Source organism: Strigops habroptila, chromosome Z, assembly GCF_004027225.2.
Source record: "Strigops habroptila isolate Jane chromosome Z, bStrHab1.2.pri, whole genome shotgun sequence".
Taxonomy (NCBI): Eukaryota; Metazoa; Chordata; class Aves; order Psittaciformes; family Psittacidae; genus Strigops; species Strigops habroptila.
In genome coordinates, this window is record NC_044302.2 from 3,215,936 (window position 1) to 3,235,807 (window position 19,872).

The 19,872-nt window shown below is 37.1% G+C and overlaps 1 protein-coding gene across 4 annotated transcripts in view; it reads right to left on the bottom strand.

The window, feature by feature from the left end:
- BANP (BTG3 associated nuclear protein) overlaps nucleotides 1-19,872 on the bottom strand; it is a 153,906-nt gene that overhangs the window by 50,380 nt on the left and 83,654 nt on the right. Inside the window, exons 9-11 of one of the 4 annotated variants that reach the window (XM_030470514.1) lie at nucleotides 19,162-19,292; nucleotides 16,299-16,361; nucleotides 14,109-14,153 (exon numbers count right to left, since the gene is read on the bottom strand). In XM_030470514.1, coding sequence (XP_030326374.1) covers nucleotides 14,109-14,153; nucleotides 16,299-16,361; nucleotides 19,162-19,292 — 239 coding nt within the window. Of the gene's footprint in view, nucleotides 1-14,108; nucleotides 14,154-16,298; nucleotides 16,371-17,622; nucleotides 18,221-19,161; nucleotides 19,293-19,872 lie in introns of those variants that run through there. The other 3 variants (XM_030470513.1, XR_003989205.1, XM_030470515.1) reach the window with 3 other exon arrangements.

The window sequence follows — 19,872 nt, forward strand, 5'->3', positions numbered from 1 at the left end:
GACTGACATTAACACACTCCTGCTGCTGGCAATGAGATCAAGAGCAGGAATAGTGTCCACTTGGTCAGCTCTTTTGCAACATTCTAGGAATTCTTTCATTCCTCTGACTCTGAGCTTTGCTGCAAGTTTTCATTGGAGCTTTCCAGAAAATCAAGTGATATGGAATTACCATACAATAAGAACAGTTAAAATTTAGTGGTATTTAGCTGTGGCTTCTAGTAGTGTTGCAAGCTAGTAAACATGTTGTGATACTATTAAGAAGAAATAGATACCTTCACAGAAAAAGAGGGCCCACTTCTGATTTCAGATGTGCTTACTTTGTAAGAGCGTCATTCCCTTTTCATTCACCAAGTCAGCCTCAATCTACACTGTCATCAGTGAGATAAAATTCTACTCTTCTAAAGGTCAGATTGCTAAAAAAAATCAAGTTTGGCAGCAGTCCCCAATAATAATGAAAAAGACACCATTCAACGCATGGAAAGCTAAAGCATCTGTGTATCTTCAATAAAGTAACTCCAGAAAGTCCCAGATAGTGGTGTGCCAAGATTTCTATTCTTCAAAGCAAGTGATCCAAATTAACTTTTCACAAAGGAAAGGAGCATTTCTGATGAAGACATTTACAAGTGTACCTATTAAATGTTCTTATATAATGGTATTTTCTAAAACAACAGAAGAAAGAGCCCCCTGAACAGTTTCCTCTACCCATTTCTAGGTCAATCATTCAGAACCCTGGATTTTCTCAACTGCTATTTATCTACTCCAGGCAGCAACCACAGACCCAAATTTCCATCTTAATTTGGAAAGCCTCCATGGAAGAAGTAGCATCTATACCCTGTGTTTGGGGCTTTTAAGCATATACTGACATGAATGCCCATGCAATACAGTCAGGAAACTCACGAGTGACTTTTGTTGTCAAGGAGTCAGTGTTGGACTAAATGGACTCCAAATAATGGTAAAACTGTTAGCATAGCCTGAAAAAGAGTTAGGCCAATGACAAATGTTTTTGACAGTTCCATTCCCATTATGCAAGTCTAAGTCATATTATCTTTAATTCAGAACAGATGATTCACTGATCACTCCTTTCTTCAGGTTTCGGATAGTGTCTCTCTGACATATCACCAGTGACAATGAAAAATAAACACCAAAAAGTAAATTCATTTGGTATTTTACCACACGCCTTTGAGGATCAGCATCCTGTTCTCTGGTAGTGTATATGTATCAGAGCAGTCATTACTTTAGGAGACTTACAATCTGTGTTCACACCAAAATGAAGCCCATTATCACATGCTGTGCAAGACATACGCAGGGAATATCATGCGCCAACATTTTATCTTCACTACTGCCTTTTGGCATAGCTCTATATGCAGTATCGGAACACGTTCTGTTTTCTGTATGCTTATAGCCCGTTAGCATCTGACAAGGTCTTACCTTGAAGGAAAGCATGATCCCACCAAAGTCAACAACAGAAGTCACTGCGTCATTGCTGAAACAATGTCATTAATTTCTCAGAGCATGGTCCCTCGTTTGGTCTTTCTTACAGCTTCCTCCTCTCTACATGGACATCTCCTTTGTTTACACTTACAGCATAGACGATGTCCTACCTTGAACTGCACACTATCATCTTCCCACTGTTATTTACGCAAAATGCTGTAATACCTGCTTTCTGCTAAAAGAAAAATGAAAACCACCAAAATCTCATAACACAGTTCCGGAATTTAGAAATACTGATCAGTATTTTTCAATTGCTACCTGCTACATCTACTTAAGTACTGCCACAACTGACATTTTGCCTCTGACAGAATTTAATGCATTACAGCAACTTCTGGAACCCTCCATGCCTTTACCAGTGAAACCCATGAAGTGACTGAGTTCCACACTGTTAGTACCAACTCAGAAGCAAAACTGAGCAAGTCTTGGAAACCATACACGACCTAAGTGTAACATGGTCTGGATTTGTTGACGGTGGTACTTCTGTCATCACCATGAGACTGAGGTACCTCATTTTCGGGGTCACCACAAGCCACCAAAACAAAACAGTTAAATAGAAAAATCCCACTAACATGATAAATAACTTAATTCTATCACTTCCTCCTGGTGAACTCTGAACACTTCTGCTGTTTAACACAAATATTTAGCAACATTCCAGAAGCATGGAATTACATGTTTCAGGAATAAAAATAGCTGTAACAAGCAAAAAAAAAGGGGGGGGGGGGACGGGGGACAGCAACTTATAAAACCGCTTCATTCATAGCTCAAGCCCAGAGTCTCTATCAAAGAAAAAAGAGTATCTGTGTGTAAAGCAGTACTGCTTTTTGCTTCCAGATCAGTCAGGAACTGATAGCTCGAGCTGAATGATTGATGGAGCCAGTATACAACCATTAATCCCAGCAGACGGGATCAAACAAAATGAAGCAAGTTTATACTTTAAAGTACTTATTCCACAAAGGATTTTTCTCACAGAACACTAAAGAAATGGCTAAGGCAAGCTACAGTGGATGATTTTCCAAACATACTTTCCAAGTGTTACTCACAGTACTACATAGATGAACTTTGAATAAAGTAAATATATCTCAGCTAATTAAAATACCATCTGAGATCAGAAATGAAAACTGTGTTGTTGATGTGGGATTTCAACGTCTGAAATAAGCCATAAAGTGGTCATCTTGTGGTTTTTTTCAGTGTATGCACTTGAAATAGAAACACAGATGAACTATTAAAAAATATGCTGAACTATATGGCATCTTCCAGGGTTTGTTTCAGTCGGCATACAGATCACACTATCAGCCTTTTGATCATCCTTCTTCAATTTCTTATTCACTTAGCTAGCTTAAAATATTTTAAGGATTCTGGAAAAGTGAACTGGAAATATATTTGAACTATGGGAAGGATTAAATACATGAATAACAGACATAAAAATCAACTGGTCAAATCTCACTATGTTTAACATTATCTTGCTAAAGCCCTGACAACTCTGTGTAAATCAGTTTTTTCTCCTAAAAAGATAAGCTCATTCCGCACTTGCAATCAAGCCCTGTGCTTTCATTTTTAAAAGGGACAGCTTTTGTGACCAAACGTGGCAAAAAGCAATTACTTTAATGGAGAGGAGACAAAAAAGGGGAGTTGTTTCCCATCTCCAAGTACTTAAATTGGTCACAAAAGATTTCCGAAGTCATGACCACCGTTTGTGAAACACCACAAAATCCCACTGATCATTTAACCTCAGCAGACAATACAGACATCTGGAAACAGGTTTAAGTCATTAAGATTTATTGTTGTGCTTAACAGAGTGGAAAGATTAATTATGTTAATGGCCTGAACTCTCTACTTGCCATTTAGTAACCTGACAACATGTACACGTGCACACACTTTATTTTGTTTTTCAACAGGATGAAACAGGATCTCTCTGTGTTGAAGAGCTAAGCAATCATCAGGGTCTGCCAGCAGCAAGTAGTTGGTATCCAGCCAAGGATATCAGCATTATATGAATCCAATATCAACCCATCACTGGCACTGACAGCCCAACTGCACCAACCATTCCCCAAATCCTTCTTGGGTTGAAATTTGGGATGTGGGACAGTGATTTCTGAACACACATGATGTTAGGGGCATCCCTAATATTTATAATCACTGAGCACAGAACTGTTAAAGCATATGAAGTGGAACAGTGATGGGATAAGAGCAAATCTGCAGCATAAAGACAGGGCTCATATCACATGATGAGAAAAATCATAACTGAAGAGCACTAAAAAAAAATAAACAAAACAAAAAAGAAATGATTTCTCCAGATTAGCACAGCAAGATAGCTTTGTGATGGCTGCTATTCTACAAGCAGAGATTTTTATTACCAAAATCTCTAATAAGAGACAGCTTAGACCTATGCCTTCTATGAAGGTGGAGAAAATTGTTTTTCCTTATATTTAAAAGATTATCACTTCATATCTCATCTCTTCTTATTAAGTTTACAGCAATATTAAAACAAGATTTGGGTGAATAAAGAACATAATATACTCCAAAATAGAGAACATATTCTTTGGAGCATTATAAATGCTCCTGTCTGCTTGAATGGAATTTTAATGGAACAACCCACCCTCTTCGGAGAAAAATAAGAAAAGATGACAGAAAATATTATCCTTTTCCGTAACATTCATTAAACATTCTTGCTTTACAACCACCACAGATCACTCTGTGGACTCTTGTCACTCAAGGACAGTACCAAAGGAAGTATCTGTAAGTAATTAACAAATCACCTCTATTAATTTATAAATTCTTTCCACCAGTCAGAATACTTTTACAACTGGAAACAAGTGATTTGAAAAAAGAAAAAGAATCCTAACATACACCATTGTTATAATAATGGCTGATTTTCACATCTCTGTACATTTTACTACTTTTCACTAGCAAGCCAAAGAAAACCAATCCAGTTTGTGATGTGAGGAAGGTAACAGTGCGAGGCTCCATAGGGCAGTAAGAGAGACATTGTGTTGAGATCTGGGGCTTCTGAACAGAAGACCAAAATAGTTGTGTGACATAATGTCTAAATCTTGAGAAGTGCAAGGGAAAAGCTCTATGTTTAAAACACAGACATTATATTATGTGCTTACAGCCAAGTATCTGCTTGGAATTTACTGTTTGCTCCCAAAACAAATCTTTACCTGTGTCAGTGAAATGAAGCATGAAAGCAGGGTCAAATATGAATCCTCTGTTATAAATGGGACACTATTTCTTTATTGTCACACTTTGCCAAAAGCTGTAGTGACAAAAAAATGCCATAAATATTAGATTTTGCTGCCAGAGACTTCGTCTACTTTGCCTTCAGCAGAGATTTTTTATTCTATTTTATTTTTCAGCATATAAAGGTAGGCTGGGTCCCAAATTAGAAAATACTAAAACAGAAAAGGACAAAATACTGTGTGGCTGTTGATGATTATAATTAATTACAATTAGTAGATGGGGGAAAACTTAAAGAAGTTGTCTTGAAAGGCAACTGTAAGTTTTCTTACATGTTATCTCTTAGGTGTTATACTAAGATCCTGGATGTGACAGAGTATTAACACAGTAAAATTAAAGCCATCAGAAGTACAGCTGCCCGAAGACAAGATCAAGGACTTCACATAAAAAAACAGAGCAGATGCCAACAAATAACAACCACAAAGTGACTGATGAGGAGTTCAAAAGAAAGTTCAGCATTTTTGAAGCAGTGTTATGCACTGAAGAGGCTTGTCTTTCTAATAAATGGTAAAACAAAAATGGCTTTATAGGTCTCTGACCAGAACTATGCACCTGATGAGCGTTAGTGAACTTCAGTGGAGACAGAGAGCAGAGGGCAGATGTGCCCACGATCTCCAAAGCCCACATTTTAAACTGCAGATTAACAACAACTGATGACCTTTGAGAGACTACAACATACAAATATCTACACACCAAACCTTAACTACGCTAAAATGACTTAATATTTGCTTTATCACCAAAGCAGCAATTCCTTTCTTCCACTCCTGATAAACCCAGTCATGCCTGTTTTTTTCTTACTTGTTTCCTTCCTTTCCCACCACATAAGACCTATTTGGATACAGTTGCCTGAAAACCACCATAAAGTACTTTTTCCACCCTCTATTACATTTAGATGAAAACTTACCAAGCAGCAGATAAGTTCACTTGTGCATTAAGGACACAAATGTGTAACACTTACTGCTTCTGCCATCCCAAACTTACAGAAAGATGTTGCTGTTTATTTCACCATCATATAAAGGCTGCTTTAAAGTTGGGAAAAGAAAATACAAAAATACTTGCTAATTCTGCAGAGTCTTTTAATCAGTCCTACCTTGAGGTTGATTAAAAGAAACGAAGTTAACCCAGCATTCAGGAGCAGCAACCAGCAATGAAAGATCATTTTCAATAGCTGCAGATAACATAAAGAAAGTAAATTTATCTAAGATACTATTTTTTTCTTAGCAGCATGGCATTTAGCTAGCTAATTTTAGTTAAGTATTGAAAAGGTTAGGAAATGGTGCCACTACTACTTGAAACAACCAAACAAAACCTCCTAAAAACCAGAGTTGTACATTTTCTGCATATACCAGGGCAAGGACTGGTTTTGCCTTGTCTGTTCTTCCACTGTTTCATGTACATTTAAATAACATATGGAAAAGAGGCAGAGGCTTTGGAAGTCCCTGCTAAGCACTCTGAAAATAGGGAAATATTTATCCATCATGACGAAGTGAAGTGCAATTTCAGGAGGACAAAACTACTTCAAGTAAGTGCCGATGTATACCTCCTACATTTTGGAGTAGAAAATGTAGTAAATAACATGTCTTAGAGTGGAAAATGTTGAAATACTGACGACAGTCCAGTATAACAATTTACATTTGAGAATGGGCCATGCTGCTGGAAAAAAAGCTTTTCCTTGTGCTTGGTGATGTATCAGCCATGGACATCCCTCGGTTTCTCCAGAAAATAAAGCAGTATCTTCTGGCACAGAATCGTGCGGAAAGAAAACTGAATGCAGCCAGTTTGTAAGTGAAACTTACGACCCAATAACGTCTGCAGGGATCTGATACGAACTCTCTGCTGCAACAGAGTTTTTTTACTGCCTTCCCAGTAGCATGCACCATAAATGAGTAAGAGGGAGACAGTCAATGGAAAGAACAACAACTTAAATCTCAACAAGGTGATGGAGAAGACAGGGAAAAGTATCAGCAACTAGGTATCCTTTGTTGTGCACTGCTCAAAGTTTGCCAGGGTCATCCTTTCCAACCCCCTTTAAACAAATCTTAGTTTAGGAAAATAATGATATCTTTAAGCAATAAAAAAAGTTACTAAAACTACTGGACATGGCCAGGTTAATGCAATGAAACTCTTGCCAAACTGAAAGGAGGAGGAAAAAAAAAAAAAACGTAAATAAAAAAGACAGACTTCTGTCTTTTCTCTCTATCATAAATCTAAAAAGAAAAACAAATATGTATTTTTTTAAACCACTATTAATCACTTGTTAAGTCACAGAAAATTAAAAAATGTGCTAGCAAAATATTCAGGTTTTCCATTCTTTAAGGAAAACAAAGAATATTTTACACATTTTGAAATTTAAAACCTTAAGAATAAAAATTGAAGCTATTTTCCAGTTATGGTGGCTTTCACTATCTGGTACAGTTTTCTGTGCTGGTTAGTGAACTCAGACACTTAATTACTCGTTTCTGAAATTTTATATGATTAACAGGGACAGAAGTAAATCTAGACACAAAGAACCACTCCATATTCTCATTATTATTATTTAAAGTGCATTCACTTTCAGGCTCTCCAGGGAGGGATCCCCCATTTCAGTAGCACAGGCATGGAAAGAAATGGTCCTGTCACCATAACTGCATCAGAATTGAAGCCTTAACAAACAATACCAAATCCCTGGATTTGCAACATAGGTGTTTCTCAGAACTGTTGACTCTTTTACAGAGCAAGGCCTGCTGACTTTCAGCGAACTTCAAAACCACTCAGCATCGTCCCCAAAAGCGTGTAAGTTATGTATTAAAAACCATACGGCATATTCAGTGAAATATCCAAATTAGTTCTGCATTCTGTGAATGCAAAGAATGTTTTTTCCCATCAATATTTCTTATGTAGCAGTTTCCTTTCTGTCATTTTGTTCCTATTTTGTGATGTTTCAATGAGTGCTGTTGAAGGACTCCTGAGCATATGTCTCATCATATTCAAGTAGAAGAATCCTGTTGTTCTATCATCAAATACAACAACCTGGAGTAATCAATTAGCACAGATTTGTTTCAGGACTCTTACACAGAACGATGACAACCAGGACCACTGGATATTAGTTGTTATCTACTGGACCATGTCTTGCCCTGCTTTTCAGCCACAAAGTAGGTGCAAATCTTCTACAAATGCATTTTAAATTCTGCAATTAAGCTACACCTAATATAGTTTATTACAGCTCCTTTTTTAATTACCCAAGCTTAATAACACCAATGTTACTACTTTTCTTAGAACATTAATTTTTCTAGAGATATTTTCTATGTTAGAGATGTTTTCATGATCACCTAAGTAGTAAGGTTTTTTCCCCAAGCTTTTTTAATCCATAGACATTTGTATGTCTTAGTAAACTTAACTGCTTTAAATTAAATTTCTCAATTTTAATTTGCTGAAATACTACTTTCTCTAGCAAGCTAAGTTTTCAGAACTAAAAATACAGTGAGTGTTTTTGATGATCTATTTTGAGGAACAGTCAAAGTGGAGAACACCTGTGGAATGCCAAATTAAAAAGTGCAGGAAGGAATATCCTCAAGAAAAAAAAAAATAATTTGGTAAAATGCTCACATTTAGGTATTTTAAGCAACCTTTATCCATAAATATATTGTGCTTCTACGTGAAATTTGCATAAAGCACATTTTGTTTCAAAACTATTATCTTCATTTTTGCTCCTAAAAATAGAGCAGACCCGTGAGACTTTAGTACAACCAATTAGTGAAGAACTATCAGTTAGAAATAATCCTTTCTTTTTTTCAAATCCATTCAAGCAGTTTAAGTTCCAGCTGAATTGTACTGGGCTTTTAATTTTGTTGTTTTTCTTCTAACAATCCGGTTATTTCTCCGTGCATGTTATTCAAAGCAGATATGCTGAAACAAGAAAAACCCTTTTCAATTGACTAGAGCGGCTGGTGCAGAAATTACGGTCATCTTCCTTTTTGCACGCAAGCACACACGCATGCACGCAGCCCCCGTGTCAGCAATGCATGCACAAAGACTCACGCTGTGAACGTGTCTCTGTCCCCACGGTACGACAGTTTACAAGGGTGATGTCGAAGCAGCACATTTCTCGCACTTCAAGTTTCCTCCTCATTTCTTCAAGCTTTCGCGGAGAAAGGAGCTGACAATCATCTTACTACTACTGCCCTCTACTGCTTAGAAATCAGGGACAGGATAACAACTCCTACATTGAATTAATTCTTGACTGAGGAACCTGAATAAAGAATTTTTGTATTTTAAAATGTATAACTTTTTAATTAGCTGCATTGTAAGAAACTTAAGAACTGTGGAAGACAGTTCTTTCCTCTGTTTTGGATAATGTATTATTATTGAGGTTGTTACTATTGATAGAAACTGCAGAGTTTATTCCAAAGGCTTAGGAAAGGCAATTAAAATGAATATTCAGAAAATATATAAAGCCACTTCTTTCCAAATAAAATGACATCTGCAAAATGCATAAGTGAGCAAAGCTGAGTCATATGTCAACACATTTTGTTTGTATAATTGAATGTCATGCTCAAGTCATGGATTAAACTGGACCTTTAAAAAATGAGGTGCCCCCACTGAAAAGCGAGGTGTGAATATCTCACTAATGATCACGGGGTAAACAAAGATACAAAAAACAGATGTTAACAGAGTTGGTTTAAGACCATCCCATAGGTTTGTTACCAATTTCCTCCACAAGCCAACGTATTTTCATTTTAGTTTCATCCAGTCACAAATAAGATTCACTGGATATTATGTGGAATTACTAGAATAGGATTTTTTCCCCCGTAACATTTGGAACTATTTCTTGCCCTTTTCCATTCCTCCAAGATTTAACAGCTTTCCCTTCGCTTCAGACTCAGCAGAGCACAGAAAGTGCACAGATGTTTCAAACATAGGTGATGAGGTCACATCTCCTCCTGTGCTGCATTACAGACTGTACTATGTGTATTGAAAACAGATCCGAATGAGACATCAGATTCATACTCCTCCGGAGGACATTAAAGACAATGTCTCGCTGATCTATTTCTCACACACATCTATATTCTAACCCTTCAAGCCCAACAGCAGCTAGCTGCTACTAGCCAGCACTCAAGTCTGCCCTATTTTCTCCATCACTACAGCAGTTTTCCAAGAATATATTTTCCTATCATGGATTCTTTTACTCTCATACAATCATTACACATTACAAGGATGCTTTTTTAAAGCTTGCTTGGTGATCTACTCCCACAGCCCTGCATCTGAACTCTCTTAGACTCCAGAGCTGCCATAAAGCTCACAGCAGCAAGGTCAGAGTAAAGGTTCAGAAAAAGACAACGCAATCACTTGCTCCATGCAAATACTTCATTAAGCACCAGGAAAGTGCTTTATTTATGTCATCCCCTCTCTCTACATAATACGTAACTCCACAGTTATGGATGGGTCTCAGCACACAACTGATTACAAACTTAATCTGCAAGAGACTATGACTACAACTAGGTAAGATGCCAAGATCCTTATGCAGCAGAAGCAACACTGCATGTTTATTTGCACACAGAATTTATTTTTATGTACACAGTAAGAAGACTGATTACTACAAAAGCAATTTTTGCTGGCTAGTTTTTTGCTGCTAAACCTATCATACCTACTGTTTGTTCTGGATTCTCCTGCTTCTACTTACCTGCAGATACTGATAGTAAGTGAACTAAATACTGCTACTCTTATTAATTTTTCATTCATGGAGCAGAACAAATTGCCAGCTCTCCAAGAATACATATGATCATATTTTAGATGTTAAAGTGCATTAACTTTTTAATTTAAGAACTAAGGCTATTAGTTGAAGACCATTTGCCTGGTGTCATTTTAATTAATTTCTAAATTGGAGAAACACTGGCTTGTGAGGACATACAAAATGGAATGTCCAAAATGCAGAATATCAAGGACTGCCAAACTACTGAAACTGCTCCACCTCATTAAACCCCACCTATACTTCTGAACACTGTGGTACTATATCAGTGCAGGACACACATGAAATGCCTCCTGGAATATGGAACACTGATGCTCAAAGAAAGAAAAGGATGGAGTTACGGAGAAAAGTAATCAGAGGAAAGACACGCAAATAGAAAACTTCCTATAATTCGTAATAATAAAATACAAAGTCCAAAAAATCCCCGCTGGTGCGAGGCTTCAAGTGTGTGTTAGTATGAACTCTAATTATTTTTGCAGTTTGGTATTTTTATTAAACATGCACCGAAATATGAAACTTTCGGCTAATAGAACACATGTGTAGGTAGACAGCATTCTTTTTGGCATTATTTCACTAGTTCCATGAACAATGATGCCAGAAAAAGAATCTAAATTCAGTGCAATTACCTGGATAGACAATTCAAGAGGGGAAAAAGAAGTTAAAATCAACAACTGGCAGCATTCTGCAGAGAAGCTGGTATTTATTACTACTGTTACAAAGCTTAAAACATATATATTCACCTTGGAAATTTTACTCATAGAATTTCACAGTAGATTTATGCTATTTTATGCTTTAGTTCATATGAAGCTAACATATGCTTTGCAGCCCCAGCTTTTGTAAACCTTTTACTTGCAATTGAGTGAAAGCCCGCTTCAGGTGGCAGTACTAAACCTCACCTGAATCGAGAGATTACCCAACATCTGTGAAGTGTACAGTAACAGATGGAGAACAGCAGCACAAGATGAATTTTCAAAGGGAACATTTGGTAGCCAAGCTAAAATCTATTACCATTAGTAGTCAGCTAAAAACATCCAGTAACAGAAGTGCCACATTATTCACTTATCAATATTCTTCAGCGTCCCTTGGCAGCATGTATTGGAGTTCAAAACATGGAAGAAAAAGCCATTCTCCTGAAAAGTAATGGACAGGTGGGAAAACTACACAAGTCTCCTTGCTCACAGGCCATGTACAGATGATTGCAAGCTACTGGATTGTTATGACTTACATTACCACTGAACCATATCATATGACAGGTTTTTGTGCTCTTATCCCACTATAAGTGCCAAAGAAAATGTATTAGTTTCAACTTCCATTCTAAACCACAAACATGGTCTAGTTTAACTCATTTTTCCTTGCAACCTTTATGAGCTAATAGCTCAAAAAATGGTCGCTTAGCACAGATCAGCTGATGAGCAGCAAACAGTTGAGGCACAGAGCTCCCCTCTACCCCCTTTTGTTAATAGACGCGCAGAGCTGTTGTAAGGCATCATGTGAGTGCTACTCATCCACTTCAGTGCAAAACAGGCCCACGTGGCTTAAACTGCTGATGAAGGGTTCAAAATTAATGCAGAACGGAGATAAAAATCCCCTAAATATTTGCTTGCTCCTATTTTTTTGCTCCACTGGAAAACAGTTGAGCAGCAAATACTTCTGGAGGAGCTTGCGGGTTCCTGGGGATTTGCAGAGATTCTAGCTGAAGCGTGACAATGCCTATTGATGCTCGAGAGGCAGCAGTTACTTTTTTGCACCAAAACGCAGCTAAGGGTGTGAAGAAAAACCACCCCAGCGCTTCAGTGCTTGTTTTCAAGGGAAGTTTAAAAGCAGGGCCCAGAGCTCAGGTAGTTAAAAACCAAAAAATTGGATGCTGAGGTGATTTCCTACATACATGTGTGCAACCACAACCACTTTGGTAGAAGCAAGATGTCAAATATAACATACAAATAGTACATACACATAGTACTTGTACAAATATGTACTATGTCATAGTACCAATGCCTTTTTATAGATAAAGTGATGTTGATTTCAACAACAACAAGATTAAATCATGCTTTTCTTCCCTATCTTGTACTCTCATACATCTCAACAAACACATATCATGTTCTATATATATGCAGAGATGTGTACGTACATGTTTACAAACACATACTTGTAGAAAACCTTTCTTCCAGAGTAGCCTTATTCTACATGTACTAATACAGCTGCTCAGACAACCAGCAAGACTCCACTTACAGACATTTAGAGTGTGGAAGTTTTTTACTCCTCTAGACTTTACAGTTTTGTACTTCATGACTACTTTAGCATGAGACATAGCTGAACGCCACTGTTGTATGAAAAAATTTGCCTCTCCTGCCTAACACAGGGGGCTCAGGAAAATATAGTCATCCAAACATTTAACTTAAAACCAGCATGAACTCAAAACATCTTAAGTAGAACCAAGCAATGTAGTTTAAGAAAGATGCAATTTGTGGATACGTGTTATGAATAGACATTTCAAGGGGAAAAATAATGGTACTGGGCTATAATATTTTTTAAAAAGTAACTTAACCTATGTCACTCTCAGAGTGGCATAACACCACCCAGTATTAGTTTTTAAAGAAGATATTTGGACAGCAGTATTTCACAAAGCAGGAAAAAAGAACAATAAGTACTCAAACAAAGGTTCTAACATGTCTCCGAATAAAATCATCTTTCCTAGTGTCACTTCTGTAAAAGTATTCCTGATTAAAGTCTCAGCAAAGAACACTTAAAATCCTGGGGTTTTTATTTTTTTAATACAAGTCAGATTGCTTCCCCACATGAATACTGTATGTGGTCAAAAGTTCAGAGTACTGGTAGCTTCTCAAAGCCTTTGAGTTCAAGAACCTTTATGATGTGAGCTGCCTCATTTCAGGGCAACATTCATGTTCTAGCCATATGTCTCACAACTTATTAATATTCAACAGCAACAAAAAAATTCAAAACACATTTATTCAAGTGGCCTGGCTAAAAAGCTTCTTACAGGAATATTTTTGTGCTGCGGCTATTTTAATATAGCTCAACATTTAGTAAAGTGTGGCTGAGATCAAATGTTAGGAATTTTGCTGACACCTGACACAGAAATTTTGCTAATTTAATCACTTATTGACTCATCACTCTAAGTAAAAGCTTCTTTTTCTTACTTCATGTATGCATAAGCACCTAATAAAGCCAGCTTATCAGAAAGAACAAAAGCAGATGTGAAAGATCTGTTTCTCCCAAGACAGCCATATAATGAAAAAATATCTGCTTAAACCTCGGCAATAAATGTTCTTCTGTTAGTATGGACTGCAGTCCACATCTGGCCACTGTGACAGCTGATAACAGAGAAAAGAACATACTGTACACAATCTAATCAATCCAGTTAGTAGATGTGAGAGTGAAGAGGCCAAAGACAAGAAGGTATAAACTGCAGGGATAAAAGCATCTTACAGGAGTAATGAAATAAGCTTGGGCAAATACTTTGAGTCCACATACAAAATACTTAGTTTACTTTTATCATTCTGCAAGTAGTTTATTTAAACAGAACGACCAGAACAGATTTTTCTCTTTAAACCAGCCACTAATAACGTGAGATCATTCCAACTGCAATATTAAAGACCAAAGTAAAATTATGCTTAAAAATCAGTTATGTTCCTACCTGCCCATCTTGACCCACATGAACTTGATGTATCTGCAGGTTTCCCTGTAAAATAAAAGCAGTGACAATAAACATGACTTTGGAATTTTAAAAGTTGCTCTGTCCTGAAAAGGGCCTGTTTCTCATCTCATTATTAAGCAACTTCAATATTAAGGAAATCTATTAATTTAGGAAATTCTGCTGAGGGTTATTTTGGCAATCAAGCTACAATTCGATGGTCAGCACTTTAACCACAGAGGATAAACAGACTAAAAAGCAAGGAGGCTCCTCAGCACCAGCATGTTTTGCTTTCTGAAAGTTACTGTATGATGTACAATATTTTTATGCAGAGTTTGTTTGCATGGCTTCTGAGGTAAGATTTGGGGTTTTCCTTATTTATATAAAACTGCAAATTTTAGTTACTAAACTAGAATTAGCAGTATTAACACTTTTACATGTGTGGAGCACTATCTACTATTGGTTGTTATAAAATTACTGCCCGTGCTACTAGATTTTTTTACTTTATCAAAATTCGATACCGAGACCAACACAGCTCTGCCACAGGAGTTACGTCTATTACTAAAAAAAATCTCAATATTGTAAAGTATTTAAAGGAAATGGTAGCTACAAAGTAAAAAGGACAGCAGTACCTTTACAAAATGAAGCTTTTATTCATATGTTCAGATATGTCTTTTCAAAAGTATAGTTAGATTATAAACACAGTTTCCCAAACACAGAGACATGCAGTGAAATAGCACATTTCTTTGAAGAAAAAAACCCCACCAGTTCTTTGATTTGCATATTTTCTGCATTTTCTCTTACTGGCAGCACTTCCTCTTATTTGAAGCTGTGTACATTGTAAAAAATTTAAAACCCGATGTTTTCATCTGTTTAAGGACAGATGTGGTCCTTAAAAGTCATACACACAGGAACTTCAGAGGGTGCCAACGGACATTTCACGATCAATTACAATTAGTATCTGCTGAATCATAATTTTTTCAGTGTCTCTACCCAAGAACTGCTTCAGTTTTATTGTAGCACACTATGCATCCCTTTAGACCCAGAACATTTTGATCCTTCTTTATTTCTCCCTAGGTCTGAGAAGCTCTTCAAAGGAGACTGCCTTTAACTATAATATTTATATAATATTTAAAATAATATTTATTCTACAATAGCTCCCTTTGTTAACAGTACTCCTCTTCTCCAAAAGTGGTTTTATGAGATGTGATTTAAGGTACTTCGGAAATGGAGTAAACCTACCCACAAGCAGATGTGCTTACCATTGAGTAAAAAACACTACAGGGAAATCGTAGATTAAAATTGTAGGCTGCATTTATGTTTAACCTTATTTAGCTATTGCTTCTTCATGTAAACAAAGTGCAAAAGAAATCAGCAGTCTTAGGAGTCTCTATAGATTTTTAAATGGTCTAGTGTGAGACATCCCTGCTCATGGCAGAGGGGCTGGAACTAGATGATCTTAAGGTCCTTTCCAACCCAAACCAGTCTGTGATTCTATGAAATAACCAACAACGGCACTCTCACTCAGGTAAATTCAGCTGGCTTTAAAAGCTGTTTTGCCTGAGTAGGGGAAAAAAAAAGTCAAAATTAGAGAGTTCACTACTGGATTTTCCCTTTCCATTCTACTATACTATTATTATGGAAAAAATTATGAAGTGCAAATACTGCAGTGTCAGATTACTTGATCAGTTCACTTCATTCTGCAATGTATCTTTACTGGACAGAGTCTGAAGGTTTCTCCAAGTCCTGTTCAACAGTTCCCACAGTTAAAGACACTGAGTATTCTGAACACATTGAGTTCATAAACCTAACTATGAATAATTTCATTTCTCAAAGGCAGTGAAAATACCTAAGCTGGTTTCTCATAATATTCTGTAAGTACTAAATTTCCAAAGACCATCAGCCATATACAACAGTCATTCATGTCACACACACAGAGAGCTGTCTTGGTTGGTCAAGGGAAAACCCAAAGCAACAAACAAAAAGAAACTCACAACTCCCCCAGAGACAGAAACAGCATATTGCATTTACTGCCATAAAGCTCATTTCATCCTGGCTCCACCTCATGCTCTCACTTCTACCCCTGCTGGTCTCTGTAGAGTATTATAACAGGTTCCAGAGGTTCAGTTTTAGAATTGGGGCCCTAAGTTCTGGCCAACATCTTATCCACAGGTACTCAAACTTTTGGCTCACCTCACTGTCCTGCGTGATTTGGACTTGCTCGCCTTGAGGAACCTGGGCTATGTGGAGATGGCCCTGTGGGATCCGCAACAAAAGAAAACACCAAGAAGCATCAGAAGACAATCATAACTAAAGGAAGAGGCTATTACCTTGGATTCAATACAGCTTAACGTATGGAAGCAAAATGCTTATTCAATGAAAACCACTAAAGACAGCTTTAAAAATAATAAAGTGCATACATATTTCCCCATCTTGTTATGCACAGTATAAGCAGAAGGACTTTGAAGAAAGAATGGTTCATTTTCACATAAAAGGAAAGAAAATGGGCATAATAATAAATAACATTTATGTAGCACATTTCTCTACAGACAGTGTCTGCATTTTTGATTGATACACAAAGTATTGGGACTAACTTGCTTTGGCAGATTAGCATTGTGCCTGAAACATTAATGCCATTTAAAGACCTTGGAAATTCAGTTCTTAAAATAGATATGCCAAGACTAGCTACTTGCTAAGAGTGAGGTTTTAAAAGGTTATTTGTAAGTGTCCACAGAGCTTTGTGCATTCACATAGTTATGTTGAAGTACAGTACCATGCTAAAGAGACTCAAGCTGCCGTAAATTGGCATGAAATCATTAATTTGAATACAGTTACACTGGTTTATGTTAGTGGAGAATCTGCCTTAACAGTTTCAATAATGTTAATACTTTGGATTGCTGACCATACCCACCACTTCAGAACAGCATCAAGCCTACCATTTGATCAAATCATGGATAAGAGTGGACGGAATTCCTTGTGCATCCTGACTAGCCCAGCGAAGTCTTTGCTACTGTGATTTACCTGAAGGGAGATTGGATTCTAAATAACCTACTTCAGGGTTTATAAGGCTTTGTGTTCATTTTAATATGCCTGCATGAGACAGAGATTAAAGATAATCATTTGGAATTCTGTCAAAGGCTCTTCTTATTTTATAACACAAGAACAATTGCATATGATTTTCAAAGAAACACAGATCCCTCTATTTCAAACAGTTTCATTTCCTCTGGAAGGAAACTGTCTATTTATAGGAAGAAAAAACATACTGAAAGTATCGCTCTGACAATAGGGACTGTATATAAAATTATAGCACAGCCCAGTCCATGTTAAGATTAGAATCACTTTCCCTCCTTAACATCAAGCTCTCAGGGCTCCCAGGAAAAAGCACTGAACATTTAAAAGACCCATTTATAGTGTTTTCAAATATAAGCCACCCTTTCTCATTAAAGAGAGAGGGGAAGAAGGTGACTTTATTCATCTTTGTATTATGCAGCATTCCAGAACAGAACTGCTCACTCATCTTTTGCAGATACGTAGCTGGCCTTCAAAGGACAGTCCTTTTGGTTTGTTCACAAATTCAAGTCAATATTGATTTTTTTTAAACATATATACTATAAATATCTACTATCTTACTAATGACTCTTAGCCTGCTCTATACTGCATTTTCCTCTCCACAACTCTTACAGTTGCTGCCTGGAGTTCCTCCCAATGACTTTCATTTCAACTCCTTTCACTTTCATGCACTCCTTAAAAAATATTCCGGCTAATGTTTAGGTCCTCCTTTTAAGCAATGCTTACAGCTCTGCCAGTTGCCTTCAACACTGTGGTGCAGATCTTGAATCTTCCCCCAATTTCCATGATTCCTCTACTGCTACTCTGGTAAACCTTCAGCAGGTCTTACAGACATGTCTTTTTTGATAACATTCCAAAAGCATCTGTCCTTCACAGCCCTTTTTTCTTCATCATCTTTCAGAGCAATGTCACCATTTCCATGCTATTTGCAGGTCTGCATGACCAGACTTGAGTATTCCCTGTGTTGATAGAGATTTTTCATTCTTTATGGATCAATTGCTCAGTTGGGCAGATTTGCACCTTCTCTCCTGCACTGCCTCTCTTACCTAGGGAAAGAATACTATAAATATCTATCAAATATCTATTCATTATCCCACTTCAGACTCTTCTTTGTAATGGCATTGACCAAAACTTTGCAACAGCCAGACCACTGCGTACTACAGTTTATATAATTGACTAACATCTCAGGAATTCTTGATTATTTGCCCATTTCCACCTGGTTTTAACCTGGTTTCTAAGGAAAGTGGTCTTATGTGGTCATCATGCAGAGCAGGCACATACCTCTCTGTGCACGCTCCTATTCTGTGCCTGGACACTGCCTAGCCCAGTTGAGTTTTGGGGTTTTGGGGGTTTTGTTTTGTTTGAATTTGAATTTAAAACAATCCTTGCAGTCAAACTGTAGCACAAAGGAACTAAAGCCAAGGTGAGTTTTTTTCAGAGTACACTAAAACCGTACCTAAAAATAATCATGGCCCGAGTTATGGTAGGAGTCTCAGGCTTAAAAAAATGTCAATATTTATAACTTTTACTTACATACATGTATCTAAATGAATACACATGTGAAAGATTCAGCTAGCAGATGTTCAAAAATGCCTAAGAATGCAGGGTTTTTAAAATGAAAATAAATAAATAAATGCATTCTTGTTTTGAAAGTCATAGCTGGAACTACCTCTGAAGTTAAATCATACATTTAGTACGTCTGCTATTATTATTATGGCAAGTGCAAGCAAATGGCCAGGTGGAGACTAGTCATTCTATATATAGTAATAGATGTGCATTTGTTTGCAACAATTGTGTGAACACATCCTGCATGAAGGTTTTTGCCAAATAGGGTTTTTTTCATAAGCTTTCAATGTTTATTTTCTGAAAATCACACTTAAGTGATGATAGGCCACTTCAAAACAAAAAAAGAAAATTAAACTGAAGCAAAGTTTGCAATAAACTAGGTTGTTTAAATGGAATCATTTAGAAAAAGTTGAGTACATACTACTTGGACTTGTCCATCTTCTCCTATTTGGTGGATCTGAACCTGCTGAGCATTGGCTAGTGCATAGTGTAGTGCTTGGGGTTGGTTCTGCTGGATCTCATTAGACGCTGAAACTGAACTCTGCGAACCCTCTGAAAAAGAGACAAAAATCCAGCTTTGTTACATGTGTTTATCTCCTGCCAGTGTCCAGGCAACAACACATTAAGATTTAAAAACCGCAGAAAACAAACACAGTCAGTAAGTAGACACAGATCATTTGTACATTAATATTCTTACACATGCTTTTGCTCACCTGTAGACTTGCTACAGATTCTCAGGGAGTTCCAAAGGCTATTTTGTCTCTCAGAAAGCGTATGCTTAAAAGCATCTTTTGAATCTAGATTAAAGGTTCTACAATAGTAAAAGTCATATCACAGCAAAACCACATACATTTCCTAAGCAGCAGCACCTACACAAAGGAAGACACCTAGTGTTACTTTGGTTAACAGGAAAACCATTGCGTGACTTCAAGAGGATAATGATTTGCATTAGAAGCAGATGTATCATAGATTCCTTTCTAGGTTTTCCAGCTGCAGGGAAAGGATCCTTATAAATCTGATGCTACATATGCTTTCCTACAGACCAAGACCCCGCTAGTGGGTAAAGTATCACGAGACTCCATATATCCCTCTAGCAATCAGGAAAAAAAAACTGGGGCTATTGATCAATGAC